General features: G+C 43.8%; 1 protein-coding gene across 1 annotated transcript in view; it reads right to left on the minus strand.

Annotated features, from left to right (window-relative positions):
* Positions 1–843: 843 nt before the first annotated feature.
* Positions 844–19,534, minus strand: part of GCK (glucokinase) — an 84,591-nt gene continuing 65,900 nt past the window's right edge. The window contains exons 2-10 of the mRNA XM_072633737.1: positions 18,529–18,691; positions 15,470–15,624; positions 14,304–14,423; positions 12,991–13,086; positions 12,566–12,665; positions 9,335–9,518; positions 7,340–7,495; positions 6,163–6,396; positions 844–2,710 (exon numbers count right to left, since the gene is read on the minus strand). Of these exons, the coding sequence (XP_072489838.1) occupies positions 2,566–2,710; positions 6,163–6,396; positions 7,340–7,495; positions 9,335–9,518; positions 12,566–12,665; positions 12,991–13,086; positions 14,304–14,423; positions 15,470–15,624; positions 18,529–18,691 (1,353 nt within the window). The 3' untranslated portion in view covers positions 844–2,565. The remainder of the gene's footprint in view (positions 2,711–6,162; positions 6,397–7,339; positions 7,496–9,334; positions 9,519–12,565; positions 12,666–12,990; positions 13,087–14,303; positions 14,424–15,469; positions 15,625–18,528; positions 18,692–19,534) is intronic.

Here is a 19,534-nt window from a genome sequence, read left to right on the forward strand (position 1 = left end):
AGATACTACTGACATCTTAATTGCTAAATCTAATGGCTTTTCCCTCAATCTTCACCCTTCATCTCTTAAGAGAAACAAAAATATCCCATAGTCAGAGGCCCTAGATTCAATTTCTGGCTGCCTCTCTGTTGCATTTGATACTGTAGACCATCCTCCTCTCATCTCTGGATTTTTTCAACACTGCTTGTCTTTCCTGGTGCTTGGAACACTCCTTCTAAATCTCCCTTTTGTCTTACCATTCATATCTAGCCCCTCCCCCTAACTGAGGGTATTCCCCAAGACTTTGTCTTGGTCCTCTTGTATTCTCAATACAATCATTCTCATGGTGATCTCAACTCCCATATGCTTAATTATTATCTTTATCCTCATAATTCCCAGATCTATATGTTCAATATAATGTAGCAAAAACAGTACAGGGTTTGGGTTTAGAAGAGTTGTCTTCTAACCCTGGGTCTGCCACTTACTGGCTTTGTGACCTTGGTCAAGGTCTTCATTTCCCAGAGCCTTCATCTCCTCATCTCCAATGTGGGAGAGAATAATACCTTTACTATCCCCATCAAACTGTTCTTCTGAGGAAAGTGCTTTTCAAGCATTAATGTGCTATACAAATATCAGAGATTATTATTATAAAGGACTCTAGACTGAGATAGTCACCCAGACTGAGTGGCTCATAGGTGAAACTGGGTAGGAGTGGGATGGACCTAGTAAGGGAAGAATTTCCATTAGCTTGAAGGGTTTAGGCTATATATGGACTATTAGATTATATTAAAGTATCTCCCCATATGTTATTCATTCATTTAGTAAGCATAATTATTAAACCATCAACATTGAACTGACCCAAGATGACGTATTTCAAATTTTTCTTTATTTAAAAATAAAAAGACAATCAGGGAAGGAATTGGAGAAGGACTGTGATGAGTATGCTGGTTTTACAAGGTGGAAAAGGCAGGGCTGGGCTTTACGTGTGTATATGTATATGTGAGTGTGACACCCAGGACTTTGTGGTTCAACAGAAATATAATCTACAGACTGCAGTATTAAGGCCTAACTCCAGAGTCCTCCTCTGGAGAGTGACTGGGGAGGACTCCTACAATAAGAGCCCCGGGGAGATTATGTGGCCTCCCCTGTTAAGAGAGGCAGGAAAAGCCTTGTGCATTCTATGCCTAATGGCCAGGTGGTGGTTATGAGGTGGTATGGGTTTCTAGCATGTAGAGATACCTCATGAGGCTATATGACTCAGTCAACTTGCCAACATTGGGTGGTAGGTGTCAAGAGGAAGGTCTTAGATGACTTGTTCCCTCTTGCTGGGGTTCAGTTCCATTTTTTATTACTGGGTATATTTCCTAGGAGAAAAAGGACCAAGGACCACTCGTGTGAACACCAACTTGCCTGAAGATTCAGGGAATCTGTGGTCTTTGGTTCTCTCAATGGCACAGGTTGACTAGGTTATTTCCATATAGACACCAGCAACAACCCCAAGGCTGATGTACACAGGCTCCTGCCTTTCTGGGACTCAGGTGAGAGGAAGGGAAGAATCTTTTGAGTCTGAGTACAGTCCAGTGACCCTCGTGGGGAATAGACTGGCAAGGTCTGGATAGTTGTAGTGAAGCTGACATGCCATGCCAGGGATCCAGGAACTTAACCTGAGAGGAGCAGCAGGCATACACAGGTCAGCCATTACAAAGGAAGCTGGCTATGGTATCATCAGAAGAACCGAGATCCCTAGAGCCAAACCTACCACTTACAGAAATAGACCATCCCTGGTCACCACTAGGTTTCAGTTAAGCCCCTGGCTACCAGCTAGGAAGAGAGGACAAGGAACTGGGGGTGGGAGAGGTATGAGGAGATGGGGGAGGGAGACAAAATGTCCTGGCTATGTTGCTGGGCTTGGGCAGAGTTGTATAGGAGGTCATTCCTTATGGCCAGAGCTGTTAACTAGAGAGGAATAACAAAAATTTTGTCCCAGGCAACAAAATTTGGAGGGTGCTAACGGCACCTGTCCTAGGGCGTACTTTCTTCCTCTGTTGGCTGAACTCTAGCCTCTAGTTTCCCCCATTCCAACTACTGCCACCCAGTACAAGTCAGTCCTTCAGCAGCATAGAAATCTTGTGGTGCCCTGGAACATTCGTTCTCCCCTGATAGCTGCACCCCAAGTGAATTCCGCCCCCCAGTATCTTCCTTCCTCTTGATCCAGATGCAAAGATTCCTAGTTCCAGATTTCTTTGAGGCCATTCCTTCTCTGTCAGGTCTTTCCCCCTGGTCCTGAGCTGAGCCCTGTACACAGATACCACCGGTTGTCAAGTCCCACATCCATGGAGAGGCAGTCAGCTGCTGCATGGAGAGAAACAAGCTGCTTTGCACCCCTCTGCTTCCTCCTCTGCAAGAAGGAACAACCCCTAAGAGTACATCTTCCGTGGCACTTGCTGTCAGTAAAAGCTCAGCCTCCTTGAGGTGAAAAGGGGGCAGAAGTTCTATCTTGGACCAAGGGCTAAAGAAGCCAGGGAGCAGCTTCCTGTGAGCACTGCCCCTGGCAGATGCCTGGGCAGGCAGGGGCCATACCTGCCTTCACTGGCTAAGCATGCAGGCCTTTTTGCAGGCCACAGCAGAGATAAGGGCAGCACCCCGTCCACTGCCCTCCTCTGACTGGATAAAAGTGATGTCACAGCAGGGTGCCAGTTGCCTCACAGTAGCATGAAATCGGTGTTTGAAGCTGTATGGACACAAGAGAGGAGAGGTTAATATGGGGTGAGAAGACCAGCGGCAGGTCAGAAAGGGGTGAGCCCTTCAGCAGCCCCACCCACATCCTTCCTCTCTCCTGCACACAGGACCTTTGCCTTCCCTCTGCTCTAGAGCTGTCCAATCAGCCCTCAAAGGCAGACACAAAGGAGATATTGATCATAGGATCATAGATGTAAAACTGGGAAGGTCCTCAAAGGCCACCTAATTCAATTTTCTCCTTTTACATTTTATCTCCTTTTTTGCTTTTCTGCATTTGTTTGTAAGGTTTTTGTGCCCCAACACATTGTCAATTTTTATAAAAGTGTCATAAATTCTTGAGAAATATGTAACTTTCTTTTAGTTACCGTGAACTAATTGCCAGAGAGCTATCATATCTAATTTTCCTAAAGCTCCCTTTAGGTCTCCTGTCTACCCTCTGTACTTCTGTAAAATTCTGGCCATCTTTTTGTGCAATCTTGGACTGGATAGAGATATTGTAGCTGATGTCTCTCTTTTCTTTTTGTCATTGTTCCTTCAGGTTCATGTTTAGAGCTTTACTTGAAGGAACCAGGTTCCTCTGAGTCCTGATTTGCTGTTTCTATTCCCGTAATTCCCTCATTTAAATATTAAGAAACTACTCTTGCCTGGTTTTCCTCCTACCTACCCATTTCTTTTACTGGATCTTCATCCATGTCATGTCCTTTAACTATTCTTGGCCCTCTTCTACCTCTATACTATTTTGTTTGGTGATCTCATCAGTTCTTATGGATTCAATTATCATCTCTATGCTGATTATTCCCAGATCTATTTATCTAGCCCCAACCTCTCTCTCACCTTTCAGTCTCACATGTCCAAATGTCTATTGGACAAATTAAACTTTCTGTCCCATAGACAACATGGGACATTTCGACATGTCCCAAACTGAATTCATTGTCTTCTTCCCCCCGTACCTCCCAAGTCATCCTCTCTAATTTTCCTGTTAAGGGTACTATCATACTTCTAGGTATCATTCTCAACTCCTCACTCTCTCCCATCCCACAAATTTAATTAGTTACAAACCCCATCAATTCTACCTTTGTAATATCTCTCCTCTGATGTTGCCACTATCCTGGTAGAGGCTCTCATTGCTTCTTGCCTAGACTACTGCACAGAATGGGCCTTGCCTTACTCCAAGTGAGTACCTGAAAAGGCCTTAGCCTAAAAGACTAAGGTCTCCCAGTGCATCCTGGGCCATCTGCAGTCATCCTGATGAATATCTGGTCACTGGATCCAGATGGTTCAGGAGGAGAAAGTGAGACTGGTGACCTTGTACAGCCCTCCCTCACTCAAAACAAACTCAAGCATAAGTCATGTCATCACTTCTCTGATATCATGGTCCTCTTAGAAAACAAGGGATGAACACAACAACCTGTGAAACTCCTGCAGTAACTTACTTATTGGTCTAGCTGTCTCAGGTCTCTCCCCACTCCCATCCATATTCCACTCAGCTGTCAAATTAATCTTAAAGTACAAGTCTGGTCATGTCACCCTCCTATTGAGTGAAGTCTGCTGGCTCCCTATCACCTTCATAAACAAATACGAAATCCTTTGTTTGGCATTCAAAGCCCTTAATAATCTGCCCCACTCTGATATCCAGTCTACTTATACCTTATTTCCCCCATTTCCCACCAATCTAGTAACTGGTTTCTTTGCTGTTTCTCCAGCAAGATGCTTCATCTCCTGGCTCTGTGTATTTTCACTGGCTATTCCTCCATCTGAAATTCTTTTTCTCTCCTCATCTTCACTTCCTGTCTTCCTTGGCTTCCTTCAAGTTTCCACTAAAATCCCACCTTCTCCAAGAAGCCTTTCCTGATCCTCCTTAATGATGGTGTTCTGTCATTTTTCAGTCATGTCCAATTCTTCATAACCCCATTTGGGGTTTTCTTGGCAGACACTGGAGCAGTTTGCCATTTCCTTCTCCAGCTCATTTTACAGATGAGGAAACTGAGGCAAACAGGGTTAAGTGACTTGCGCAGAGTCACACAGCTAGTAAGTGTCTGAGGCTAGATTTGAACTGAGGAAGATGAGGCTTCTTGACTCCAGACCTGGCTTTCTGTGCACTATGGCGCCACCTAGCTGCCCTTAATGCTTGTGCCTCTCTCTTCATTATTTCCACTTATTCCAGTACATATCTTACTTGTACATTTGCTGTCCCTCCCAATAAAGGGTGAATGCCTTTTTTTGCTCCTTAGAACTTTACACAGAGCCTGTGCATACAGCAGATGCTTAATAAATACTAGTGAAGTGACTGAGGCCCAGAGAAGTTCAAAGGATTATAGATCTGGAAAGCACTTCAGGGGCCATCTAGCTCAACACCCTCATTTTACAGATGAGGAAATTGAGGCCCAGGAATGTTAAGTAACCTGCCCAAGATCATACATATATTAAGCAGGGTTTACACTCAGTTCCTACGGCTTCGGAATCACACCTAAAGTCATCAAGTTGTAGAGAAGCTAAAATATTACCCAAGTTTGACTTTAACTAGGCTTATGGCCCCTCTCTGTCACTTTGGACTGACGGAGGGGGTAGAAAGCATCAGGAAGGAATAAGGGGAGGTCCCTAGAAGTGGGGAAATAAAATTAAAGCCCAGGCTTGCCACTTTCTCCTTTCCTTTCTCCCTTCATCAAACACTGTTGCCTAAGCCCCAGGTCTTAGCATAGTGTGGCACATTGTAGGTGCATAAGGAATGCTTATTGACTAGCGGACCTTACTTCAGTCCTCCTGATTCAGTATAGTTTTGTAGCCTAGAAGAGAGTGGAGACAGTGGATGGGTCCAGTTCTGAACATGTACCCTGACAAAGAGGCTCAAATGACTGGTGTGGGCCATGAGAAGGAGAGGAAAGTTGACCAATCCCTGTAGGATGGCCTTCTAGACTCAATTCAGGAAGTTGGGGTTCTAGTCTCCCCTTATGAGCCCAGGAGAGATTCCCAAGGTGATCTGAGGAGGCACAAGGCTGGAGATGGCTGGCCCCTGATTCAGCAGGAGCTGAGTTCAAATCTTGCCTCTAACACACCATAGCTATGTGACCATGGCCTTACCTTCACTTTACCCTCTTAGGGCCCTAGGTAACTGTGACTCTAAATTATGGGCTAATTGGGGATCTATATCAGTGGAGGAAGTTTCCACATGGAAGATTCCCTCTGAAATGCTGAAATATTAGAAAGGGTTTCTATCTGAAGACCATAGCCTCAAGATACCAAGGTTAGACAGAAGATTGAGAGAACTTCTGTGCCTGGTTTACCCTTTATCTGGTTCATCCTTTTCCTACTGCTTACCAGCCTTGGATCTTGAATTTCTAATTCATCTCAGACTGTCAATGCTTTGGTAATGATTGTATCTATCTACCTCTGTCCAAAGAACATCCACCATCACCATCTCTGGGGTAGTACCAAAGAGGGCCTCACCTGGGGTGCAGCTTGTAGACAGAGCCATCCACACCTACAGTGATCCTCATGACCTCCTCACTGCGACTCTCCCGCATACGGTTGATGACACCTGCCAGCCCTGCTGAGCACATTTGGGCTGCCCGGGTGGAAACACTCTCACAGGCCATTCGCACAATATCACAGTCTGTTGTGGAAGGTAGCAGTCCCAGAGTACTCAGGATGTTGTAGATCTGCTTTCGGTCCCCAGAATCACTATGGGAAGGGAGACAGAGGGCATTGTTGGAGGGCTGTCCATACTGGATGACCAAACAGAAAGGGAAGAGCAGGGCCTGTCAAGTGAGCTGGTGTTGAATCTGCAGTCTTGTATAGTGTGGGGTATGTATGGGTGCCTGTGGCAAGCTGCCACCCCAGAACTCAGTCTGCTGAGTTCCAAATGAAAGGCCAATGGGGTTAATAGACCTCTCTAATTGATCTGATGGGTTTTGTTTGTTTTTGGGATATTTTTTTTCCCTGAAGGAGAAGTGGTCTTTTTGATCTAGACTTGTGATTTTATTGGTATAAAGAAAGCTCTTATCCTTATACCAAAGCATAATGTCCTTATAGTATTTCTTGAGATGTCAAGAAAAAATTAAAAGTTTCTGCCATGTTGAATTTATAGATAGACATAGACTAGAGAATCCCACAGGATGGAGAGGCATGGATGGATTTCAATCTTTGTTACTGGAGAGAATACCCACACAAATGAGACCATAGATCCCCGTGGAACGTTTAGATACTTGAGGGAGCTCTCAGCGTGGAAATTGCCTCCACTGATATGGATTAGCAACTGGTCTTTAACTAATTATTTTAGACTGTAAGCATGTGACAGAGGCAGGATTTTAATCCAAGTCTTTCTGATTCTAAGGTCAGCTTTCTATCCATTATGCAAGGCATTATTTTTATGCTCTTTGGTCATTTGGTTAGTGATAGCTTAACTCTGGGAAAAATGTATGAGAGGTGGAAACTGAGTTCAGATTTACCTAAAATCTAAGGTATTAAGTACAAATTGAAAACATGTCGGGAGCCATTCCAGCGCAGGGGCTGTGAGCTAGCTAGCCATAGAGAGTTCTATTTGGAGGGAGGGCTCTTACCCTGGGACACTGTACCCTGTGGGGCCTAAGGGGACAGGATGACTGAGCACATGGTGGTATGATACCTCTCCACTTGGGAGACAAAACGAGTCTCGAAGGCCCCCCGTGTCCTCAGCTGTTCAGAAGCTTCCCCGTTGAAGAGCAAATTCTCATCCACCAACTTCAGCAGAACCAACCTCACGATCTCCCCCATGTACTTGCCCCCGATGATCTTCTCATAACTGTATGGGTGAAGGAGATCCTTAGTCATCAAGGGACAGTCACACCCCATTCAAATGAGTCTTTCCCTTCTCTCATTTTCTTGGTCCTTAGCACTAGAGCCCTGGGCCCATCCCACAGGAAAATAACTCCAATATCTTTTTCGATTTGTTTTAAAAATGTGGAATACTTCATAGATTTGCAGCACAGAGACTGTGCTAATATTTTAATATCATTCCAATTTTAATATATATACTGCCAAAATCAGCACAGAGCTTAAATATATAAGCGTCTGGAAATGCATGCTCAAGGGGTCCTCTCAGTGGCTTCTGGAGATCTAGAGTGGTGTGACCCTCCTTGGGAACATACACATTTATGGGTGTGCCTGGCCTTTGACCTCATGAAAAGGACATAGTGTGGATGTGTGCGCTGGTTTCTTTCATTTGTGAAAAGAAGGAAAATAATTTAGGGAGGGAACATAATGGAAAGAATGCAAAAAAATGCCAATTAAAAAACTGAAAAACAAGGAACACTGGAAGCAGATGTGGACAGACATGATTGCTGCATTCATTGGTTTTGCTGTCCTGTTTTTCTTTATTACAAAGTGGGATTGTGTGGAATACTTTAGGGGATGAGGCATACAATGGATTGTCACACATGGTCCCTGGATCAGTGGGTACATTTCATTGTACATCTTTGTGACAAGGGAGTTTTCTACTTGGAACAGGGAAGATTATGGAGAAATAATTACTTGCCGTTAAAAGCATTAACAACATTTTTCTCTTCAAAAAAGAGAAAGAACCCTGGACTGGGTGTCAGGAGACCCTGGTCTGGCTCTGTCAGTGCCTGTCTGTGGGATCTGGGCTTGGATTCTTCTTCTGTGAAATGCGGGGGCTGTAATAGATGATTTCTGGGGTTTTCCCCTCTTCCTCCAAAATTTGGTTAATCTGCAGTATGAGGGGAGATTATAAACCCTCCTTCCCCAGGAACCGTTTGAAAACAAGATCATTATCTCTGAGTGTGGCCCACTTGAGAGGGGACAGAAAACAGAAGGTCTGGCAACACAGAAGAGCCCCTTCCACACACATTTCATGACAGCTCCTGCATTGTGTCAGGACTGTAAGGTCATCTTGTATAGACAGACTGGCATGATTTTGTTTTTCTTGCTTTAAAGTTCTACATTTTAATTCTCATTCTCAAATTTAGGTTCTAGAGCTTTAGGAATTGCCCAACTCTGCTGTGATGTGTGCATGGACATGGGGGACATCCAAACTGCCCTGGGTCCTTAGTAACTTTCCACTCTGGGAGCCAGATAGCTTTGTCCCGACAGCTAGCCCCTAGGATGAGACCTTCTTTTCCTGTCTCTGGCCCAAGATGCTCATGTGGCTTCTTAGTAAGGGAGTGAAGGGTTGTGCACATCCATTAGGCAATTTCCCCTATGTGAGCGAGAGAACGATTCCTAGTCCTTGGAAGACAGACAGAATCTCCTCCAGATGTCAATTCAAGGAAGAGAGAAGTCTGAGGAGGTGGGAGAGGGGAACAGAAGCGAGCAAAGAAAGGGATGCACAAAGAGAGATTTCCATGTCTCCTTAAAGTAATGCATTAAGTTTAAATGCACCAGACCAGGTTCCAGTGCCCATTCACATATATGATGCGACAGGAACTCACTCAGCAATATCAGAGAAAAGAATTTCACTTTACACAAGATAGTGCAAGGGGGACTGCTGTTGAGAGGAGGGGACAATCAGGCAGGGCAAGGTTGAGAGAAGGAACTGCAGGGGAGAGAAGCAGTCACATGACTATGAGGGGGAGGATGACAAACAGGGCTTGGGAATCAGCTGTTGTGCCCACAGGGTCCTTACAGCTGCTGACCGGGGTTCAGGGAGGTCTCATCCACCACCCGGTCATACTCCAACAGGAACTCGTCAAGCTCCCCAGCATCCCCGAAGGCTCCCCACTCGGTGTTCACACACATCCGGCCTTCATCCCCTTCCACCAGTTCCACGTTCTCCATCTCCTCCATGTAGCAGGCATTACACCCTGTGCCTAGGGACAGACAGACCTTGTGTGGGCATCTGCTGGGCTGACAGATGTGTGATCAGAGAAGCATACCTGAGTTCTGGGAATTTCCAGGAGTAAGAGTGGGGAAACAGAGATGAGGGCACTCTTGACACTTCCCATAAGACAATGTCACTCTGCAGTGAGACAAAAAACATCACCTCTCTCGAGCCCACTCTAGCTGGCCTTACTCAGCCTACACTTCCCATCCCATTCAGCCCCTCATGAGACTAGACCATGAAGCACCCTGGTCATTGTCCCTGTCACAACTCCTACACCCCCTCTCCTCCTCTTGTTTTGGACTCAGAGCAATATTCAGATCAATATTATCACCATTAACAGACAGGACCCAACAATGTACTGTCCTAAATCTTCACTCACAGTCCCTGTAGCTGCCTAGACCAAAATTCCCTTCCTTGCAACTGCTCCCCTCTATGCAAGGGTGTGCTGGAGCCAGCTCTCACGGGCTCCTGTAAAGGCCAATTGTTAAAATTTCAGTGCCAGCACTTATACCTTGGAAACAGGCAAATCACCAAACAAAACCAATGTTTTGTTGATTGTCTAGATTTAAGAAAGTGAGGGAGAAAATGTTAATGATGCAGAATAAACTTAAAAGTCTGTTAGAACTTGTTTTTTCTGAAGAGGTGGTTTGTGAAGCATTTACTAGCACCCCACTGCTGACATGGATTCTGTCATGTTATGTTATATCCTGTTAGAACACAAACATCTTAAGCGCAGGAACTCTTTCAGACTTGCATCTACATCACTAGTGCCTCGAACAGTGCCTGGAATGTAGGAGTTTCTAAACAAATCATGCTGACTGACTGATTCAATATGAGCTAATATCACCCCTAAGAAAATTCTCACATGGCTTTAAATGTGGCATCAAGTAAGAGGTGATGGCTCAGGAGGGTTAAGCTAACACAGGGTGACTAATGTGTGTGGAACATTGACAAATCTTGAAGCACTAGATAAATGCAAGTAATGATAATAACAATAATGTTAGTAAAATATTCAATGGTGCATTTGTTTTGACCACAACCTTAGGCATGTTCTAAAACTTAACTCCTACAAAGGCTTATTTCAGGGATAAAGGCAAAATTTTTCAGGGAATGCAGAAGAATTAAAAAATTAGAGATCAGGAATTCAGAAACTATATCCAAGTCAATTATCACGCAGGAAGTTTGCGTTTAGGGTTTGGGATGTGATGAGTTGAAGACAAAGATCCATCCCAAGATGCCAGTTGTTATGGGGGAGGTCACAATGGCAGTTGCAGTGGGAGAGGGAGACACAGACTCCTGGTACTTCCAGAGGGGTTGTTGTGCATAGGTGGGTGTTTGAGGTCAACTCAGGCTACTATCTAATAGTTTCATATTTTAATTTATTAGTCTTGTTAACTAAGCTGCTGAATGACTAAGTGCTATGAATGAGTACCCACTAAATTGGGTACCCTAAGGAAAAGCTCCAGTCACCTTGCCTTAGTTATGACTCTGAGGTAGCATGAACTATCACTATTAGGTTTGATTAACCTCCCTCATCTGGGAAAATGTCAGTCCGGCACACTCTATCTGTTGGGGAAAAAAATTGTTCAATAATTCAGTTGTGTTGGGATTGGAAGTTCAAATCCGTGTGGATGGTCTCGGGCAGGTAAAAGTGGGACTTCTAAATCTTAGAGTCTTACGAGGCCCTCCATGAACAGCGGGGATTCGAGAAGGTCAGACTGAGTTAGCTCGGCTAGCTCGGGTATTTCTGCCTCTCCCCGGGAGATACGTGATGGGTGGAGTCTCCCTGCCCTCGAGGTAGTCCCGGATCTGGGCACACTATTGTTATCTAACAGCACGGTATTTAGATGCAAACTGTGCGGCTGAAGGTTAAGTAGGATTGAGGAAGCCTGAAAGCGCTCTTAGCACGTGAGGAGCCAAGAGGACAGTAGGCTCCGTTTCTCTTCTCTTCTCTCTCCCCTCCCCCTCTCTCCCCGCTTGTACTTCTACTTCCAATCCCTTAAGCTTAGCCTCCTTAGGAAATCTCCCCCTCTTCCTCCTAAGGAATACCACCCTGCACTTGTAACTAGACCCTGAAATAAAGCTCAACCCTTGTTCGACTCTGGAACGTCCTTTCTCTCATATGAGCATCCGGTTTTGGCCAACCGAAGACCTCGGGAGGTGAGGTAAGAAAGACTCAGGTAGCCCACACAGGCCTCTAGGCCTGGCACAGTTGTATGTATTGTTATCTACCTAAGAAATGACTGGAATCCTCTAAAGGAGGGCAAAGTTCAGTTTCATTCTAGAAGAATTTTGTGAGCACCTATTATGTGCAAGACACAGTGCTAGGCACTGGGGAGCACTATGTCTGCCCTCAAGGACCTTACAATCTAATAGGCTGCTAAATCAACATAGATAATGCACCTTGAAAGGAGTCAGGGCAAAGGAGAGTTTAAATGGGACAGCATGGTTTACTAGAAATAGTAGTGAATTTGGAGCCAGAAGATGTGGATTTAAATCTAGGCTCTGACACAACTGAATCACTTTGGGCAAACCCCTCTGTGCCTGTGAAAGGAGAGGGTCAGATTAGGTGATCACTAAGAACCTTTCCAGCTCTAAATCCTATGATCTTTAAAAGTAGTCTAAAGAAATTTGAGGGAGGGACACCACTTTGCAATCAGGGAAAACATCCTGAAGGAAGTGACCTCTGAGCTGGGCCTTGAAGGACCAGAAGCATCTCAGTAAGACAGAGATATGAAGGGAGTGCATTCCGGGCATGAGGTGGCCTATACAAATGAACAAAGTGGGGAATGGGGCAGCATAAGGTTGAGGAAATAAGCTAGCAGTCTAATTTGTTAGAATATGTAATGTGTGAAGGCAGCAGAGAATAAAAAATAAAGTAGGAACAAGTAGAAGAGTTGTCTAGTTCTTCTAACTGGAGAACTGAATATGACACTAGATGTGAAAGGTCACTCTCAGACAGCCCTTCCAGCTTTTGAAAAGTATTTGATTATTTAAGCCTCAAGGACACGGGGCACAGAAAGGGTTTCTTACCAACAATCATGCCGACCTCACACTGGCGATCTTCATAGTAGCAGGAAATCATTGTTGCCACCGTGTCATTGACCATGGCAACCACGTCCATTTCAAAGTCCTGCCAAGATGCACAAGCATGAGGAGATTAGGAGCCCAAGGAGGACCAAAGGGAGGGAGGAATAAGGGACTGCCATGACTTAGCTTATCTTGGGGGCAGGGAGGGGTTGGGGTGGGCTTTTGCTATGGCAAGGCTTTTCTTCCCAACCTGGGCAGTGTTCACAGGATAGAGAAATGATGCACTAGCCTCAGAGGCAATGATGGGAAAAGGGGAAGGGAGACCTGAAAGGGACAAACAGAGCTGGGGCAGGCCAGCCAGTTCAAATACTGAGGGATGGAAGGAGAGAGGGTTTAGGGTAATCTGAGAGGCAAGAGTTCCATCTTACCCCACGCCGCTTGATAGCATCTCTCAAGAGTCCGACTATGTTGTTCCCTTCAGCACCTGATGCTTTGAAGCCTTTTGTCCAGTTGAGAAGGATTCCCTTTGAGGAGAAGGAAAACCATTTGTATGTATTACTATTTTGGAAGTTTGGGGAACTCCTGTGAACAACTCTCTCTACTGGGAGCTATATTCTAGGGTGACAAGAAATAGATATCATGAACAGCTTTTCTCACAGAAGCAGTAGTATGCTGATTAATGTTTAACAACCAACTCTCCCATACACACACATATCACATACATACACACACACACACATATACTGTATATGTACATGCATACAGAACACACTTTTAAGTTTAATTTGCATTATTAACTTTATTTCCACTTCTTAAGTTACACAATCAACAAAGCAATAAATCAAGCCTGTATTTTTAACTGTTTACTAATTTCCAAAGTGTAAATGCTCACACTGAAAATGTAACAATAAGCTCTCATGAGCCCATTTAACCTGATTCCAGCTCAGCCCTGTCAAGAAGCATCAATAACTTCACATCATGTACACACACAGACACACACACACACACATACACACATGACAGCTCATTCATTCCCTCATTCAATTGTTTGTTGTTGATGATTATCCTTCATTCTCAAAAAGGACCATGACATCAGGAAGGTGTCATGGTTTGTAAGTGAATTGGATTTAAGTAAGGCAGGGTGCAAAGTCACCAGCTTCATTATCTCTTCTATAGCCATCTGGGTCCAGTGGCAAGATATAGATCACAACGACTGGAGATGACCCAGGATGCAGTGGGGGATCTTGACTTTTTGAAGCTAAGGTTTTTCTCAGGTCTCAGTCTGTCTGAGGCAACACCCATTCACTGATTAAGGCTAGGTAAAAAATGAGGCAAAGAATAGTCTCTTTTACCTAGTCAAAAAAAATCAATCTGGGAGGGGAACACTCACTCAATAGACCTTTACCAAGTGATTACTACATACCAAACTACACACCTTGTGATTCAGGGAGAAGGTAAAAGAAATGAGATTGTCCCAACCCTCACATAGTTTACAATAGGGACTATCTCCCCACTGTACAGAAAGAGGAGGACCTTGAGACACTGAAAAAAGAGCCAGACTGAGATTCACATTTTTTAAAAAGAGAGTTTGAACAAGTTCTCACTGGATTACTGACAATTTGTTTTTACTTTTAAAGACTTCTTGTTTATATCAAGCCACACACTGAAGTGGAAAGGATTCTGGAGTTGGGGCCAAAGGATGCTGGAGTTGGGATCAGAGGACCTCGGTCCAAATACCTACCTTGTCAATGTCTTCATGCCGCACAGGGAAGGAGAATGTGAAGCCCAGAGGCAACTTTTTATGTTTCATATGGTGTTTGTCAAGGAAATCAGAAATGCATTCAGAGATGTAGTCAAATAGCTGGGAAGGACATGAACATAGAGGACATTGTAAGTCTCAGTGGACAAGAAGGCCATGCCTGCCCCATAACAAAGGCAGATATTGTCTCCAGGGATGAAGTCTACTCCCAATGTAGAGTGGACTCGGGAGCAGATATGAGAAGAAAGTGTATAGTGGTGCTCTCATCCACGGCCAGGCAATTGTGCAATGAGTCTAAAGGCAGGAAGCAGTAATAACAACATCATTGCTCAATACTATCACATCCTACTCTTCCCTTCTTGAAATGACACTGTATTTATGGATTTGTGGGTCTGGTGGATATGTCCAGGAAAGAGGAAGCTCTTTGAGGTCAGAGATTGGTTTGTTTCCTTATATTTGTATCCCCAGTGCCTGGTATATAATAGAAACTTAATAAATGTTTGATGAATGGAATGCAATTAGTGCTGGGGTATCTTGTCAGAAGGGAAGGCACTTTTGGGGCAGATGCACTGACCTAATAGTAATGGCTCTGGGTATCTGGCTGTTGAATGCCAACATGATAATAATGAACATCTACATAGATGTATACATTTTATAATCCCTTCCTTGCAACAGGTAGGTACATGGTAGGTAGATTAAGTATTATTTCATTTCCCTCCCACCCTTAGCCACCACTTTCCAGTTGAGGAAACTGAGAAAAGTCAAGTAGTTTGACCAGTTGCCTATTTGGAAAATGTCATAGCCCAGACTGGATTCCAATATAAGTCTTCTGACTCTGAATCCCAGGGTCTTTCTACTATAGTTCAGTGAATTCCCTTTTACAGCTGCTCCTTGGGTCTAGACCACCCACTCTCACTGGGAGTCAAGTCCAGAGTTCCCTTTCTGAAGTCATTCCTTTGGGGAATTGGGAGAGTTTTCCCAATAAAGGCAGTGCTCCTATGAGACTACTAGTTATCGGGGGGAGACCCAAGGTCATCCCTGGCTCATCTAGAGCTCTGTGCCCTTGATCCTAGTGTTCCCCTTGTCATTCCTAAGGCCCCAGGACAGGACGCACTTGACTAGGTGTCTCATCCCCAGCCAGGCCTCACCATTTCTGCTGTGCCTGTCATGGCGTCCTCAGGGATGGAGTACATCTGATGTTTTGTCTTCACACTCCATTGACCCTCCTCTCCTTCTCCTACTTTTACCAACATTACCCGGAAATTGGTGCCACCCAGATCCAAGGAAAGGAAGTCTCCAACTTCTATAACCCAAGAGAAAAACAAAAGACACTGATTAAATGCCTCCTGTATGAGAGTGGATATTTCAAAACATGATCTATCCTTAGCCAGGAAACTAATTTTGGAGCAGGAAAATGGCTGAAATATAGGCAAGATCCCTACAGATTCAGAGAAGAAAAAGAAAGGCATGGAAAGAGATGGATCATAGAAGAGAGAGACAGAGACACAGAGAGAGAGTATGTGTGGTCATTTCTCTAAGGGCTGTGGCATGGCTGGATTCAGATCTGGAAGGGAATTCAGTGGTCATCTAGCTCTCCCTCTTCATTTTATAGATGAGAGGATGAGACTTACAGGGATAAATGAATTGCCCAAGGTCACATAGGGAGTAAGTAGCAGTTATAGGATTTGAAGCTAAGTCATTGATCACAGATTTAGGGCTGGAAGGGACCTCTGAGGTCATCTAGTCTGACTGTCTCCCACTCCCTCTTTTTTACAGATGAGGAAAATAAACCAAAAGAAGTCAACTGGTTTTCTCATAGTCAAACAGGGTAAGGCATAGTCAAACAAGTAAGTCAAAGAACTGGGATTTGAACCCAGGTTCTCTGATTCCATAGCCAATGCTCTTTACATTATACCACACAGCCTCATTTCCTGACAGAGGGTTCAGTTCACATATACAAGACCTGTGAATACCTTAAACCATCAGGAGGCTGGGGATGGAAAGGATCAGAACCAGGGAAGAACAGTAGAGAGATCTAGCTAACCAGAAATAAGGGACAAGATCATATTCTCCTGACAACCTGGCAGTCGCTTTACTAACATGGTGGGGTTAGATGTTCTGGCTAGAACACAGGTTCCCAAAGTCGGCAATACTGCTCCCTAGGAGGTCCTGGAGTGATACAGAGGGGTGGTAGTAGCTTTTGCAGATTAGTACAATTGAAGAGGAGGGGCGTTGAATAAAAATAAGGGAGCAGTGGAAACATAAAGAAAGAAGAGAAAATTTTGAAAAACTATTTGTACATATTCCATCTGTTGTGTAACAGAGTTAAAGTTGTAGTGATTACATTATTTTCCAAATAAGCACACAAAATGCAAGTTATAACCAATCAGTGGTGAAGTCTGCCAACAGGTCTTAATAAGCAAGTGTTGGCAGACAAACATGTCACACGTTGTCAGGAAGTCTAGTATGCATTGGCAGGAACATGTGTGTGCAATGACTTGACCATGAGATACTATATGGTTACATGATACAATATTGCATCATCAAAATTTCAATGCAAGAAAATATCCACAAATTTACAAAATTATTAAATTTAAGATGTATCTTTTTTAATGATGAAATTTAAAAAACCATGAAAGGATTAAAGAAAGTAGATTTCCAGGGGGAACTAATTTTTTTTAAAAAATGGGGCAGTAAACCAATAAGTTTGGGAACCTCTGGACTAGAGGTTCACAATAGTGAGTGGTAGGAGGGCTACAAAGGGCCAAAGTATGGCGGGGGCTCACACTGGACTATGGAGAGGTTCAAGAGTCAGTGGGACAAATTCTCCCCAGAAAAGAATTGTCACCCGCTAAAATGTACACAAGTAGGAAGGGCCAGAGGTGGTGAGATGGAATCTACCAAATGGCTTTTTCATGGGAAAGGAATTAGGGAAGACAAAAACATAGAGAAATTAGGGTGGATACTGAAATCAGAAGGATACTGAAATCAAAGAATTTAGGAAAAGCAAAGCTTAAGTAAGAGCTAATCAGTGCCAAGTATTCACCAGAATGGGCCAAGAGCACAAGTGCTCTTATTTCAGAGAATAGGAAGAGAGCAAAGAAGGGTGACTTACCAAGACAGATCAAAGCACTCTATACATTTACTAAGAAATTCTTTGACGACAGTTAGCAGGGGGGACATAGAGGGCCAGCCTCAGAGTCAGTAAGGCCTGGGTTTAGACCCTGCCTCTAATATCATTAGCTATGTGATCCTGGGCAAGTTACTTACACTGTCAGTGCCCCCTAGCCCCTACCCCAGGCAGCTATCTAAGATTAGGAGTTACAGACCAGTTGCTGATTTCTGTCAGTAGAAAAAGTTTCCACAATAGGAGTTTCCTATACTGATGAAATCAGGTCTTGACCCAAACAAGTAAACCAAAACCTTTTTGAAATGAATTGAATTGATGAGTGTGTAGATGGATGGATGGATGAGTGAATAAGTGAATGGATGAGTGAGTCAATGAACAAGTGAATGAATGGACATCCCTATCTAAAAGGAGATGGCCCTAAGCAGAGGACCAATCTTGACCATCAGACTACACTGGCTCCCGCTATACTTATTTCTTACTTTCATTATTTGTGATGTGAAGATAAGTTCCCTTTGTAAACAGTCTTTTTAAGATTTTGTGACTGAAAAAAGTCTGATGATGAGCCCCTCTGAGCCTAGCTAGATCAGTCCTCAGATAAAAGACATTAGGTCTATTGGCAGACACAAAACCTTGCCTGCTTGGTAGAATCTACCAGAAGTTGTGCCCTGCTGGCACAGCTGCTAAGAGCCCCAGATCCCCTCCGCACTACCATGGGATCTCAGAAGAGAACTTTGAAAATTTATTTGTTAATTTGCAAGTTATGGACCCGGCCAGGTTCACAGACGCAGGTTTAGTGGCAAGCGTTTCCCAGGGTTTGATCATTCCTGAACAAGATGGCCACCAAGGTCGTGAACCAATAGAACTGAGAGCAGACCCTGGACCAGTGGTCAGGACACAGAGACAGCTGTGCAGTTTCCTCTTTCCAATGTTCTTTTACAACCTTTTTGAAGCTAGATCTGAGGAGCTCCATCTAGTGGAGATTTAAGGAATCACAGAAGTAGGAGTACAGGGTCTGGCCAAGGATGGAAACTGAGGAAAATGGAAGCCCTTTCATGAAATCTATGGGACCACAGATACCTGACCCTTCTGGGGTGGAGCGCACGTAAGTGGGGAGCATCTTCACACTGGCTTCTTCATGGGTCTCCAACCGCAGGCCCCGGTCCATCTCCTTCTGCATCCGCCTCATCACTTTCTTCAGGTCTTCTTCCTGTAGCCTGAACTCAGACAAGATTTGCTCCACCTGCCCCAGAGCGAAGTCAGGAACACAGATGTAAAATGAGAAAGACACCGTTATATGGTCCCTAAAGAAGAATCCTTAATCCAATTGTGAACCTTTTTTAAAAACATTTAAATTTTAAAAAAATTTACAGGTAAGAAGAGTACTGAACTTGGAATACTAGACTTTGAAACAGAAAATCTAAGTTCCTGGATCCCGGTAAGAAAGTATTAATTTAAGTAGTTTCATGAACACAAAATTCTAAATTATTTTATACATCATTAATAATTTATACAGGTTTTTGAAAAAGTGATATTTTATTTTTCCTCAGTTGCATGTAAAGACAATTTTTAATCTTTTTTTTTAAAATTTTGAGTTCCAGATTTTCTCCCTCCCTCAAATCCCCACTTCCTGATATGGTAAGAATTTGATACAGGCTATAAATGTGCAAGCATGTAAAACATATTTCCATATCAGTCACGTTGTAAAAAAAGTACAGTGCTCAGTAGTCTGCTTCTATCTGCATTCAGATTCTATCAGTTTTTTTCTCTGGAAGTGGACAGCATTTTTCATCATGAGTTCACCGGAATAGTCTTGGATCCTTGTATTCCTGAAAACAGCTAAGTCATTAACAACCGATGACTATACAGTATTGCTGTTACTGTGTGCAATGTTCTCCTAGTTCTGCTCACTTCACTTTATGCAGGTTTTTAAGAAATAATCTTCCTTAAACAACCTTAAAAATACATAATAGTCTTTGGGAGCCCATCAGTTCCTATTTCCCTCTCATCATCTGACCTTTATTACTAGGTCCCACTGAGTCCCTCCCAAGCATTGGGCGGCCCGTGCCTAAATAAACAAACAGCA

Source organism: Notamacropus eugenii, chromosome 1 (assembly GCF_028372415.1).
Source record: "Notamacropus eugenii isolate mMacEug1 chromosome 1, mMacEug1.pri_v2, whole genome shotgun sequence".
In the NCBI taxonomy this organism is placed as follows: domain Eukaryota; kingdom Metazoa; phylum Chordata; class Mammalia; order Diprotodontia; family Macropodidae; genus Notamacropus; species Notamacropus eugenii.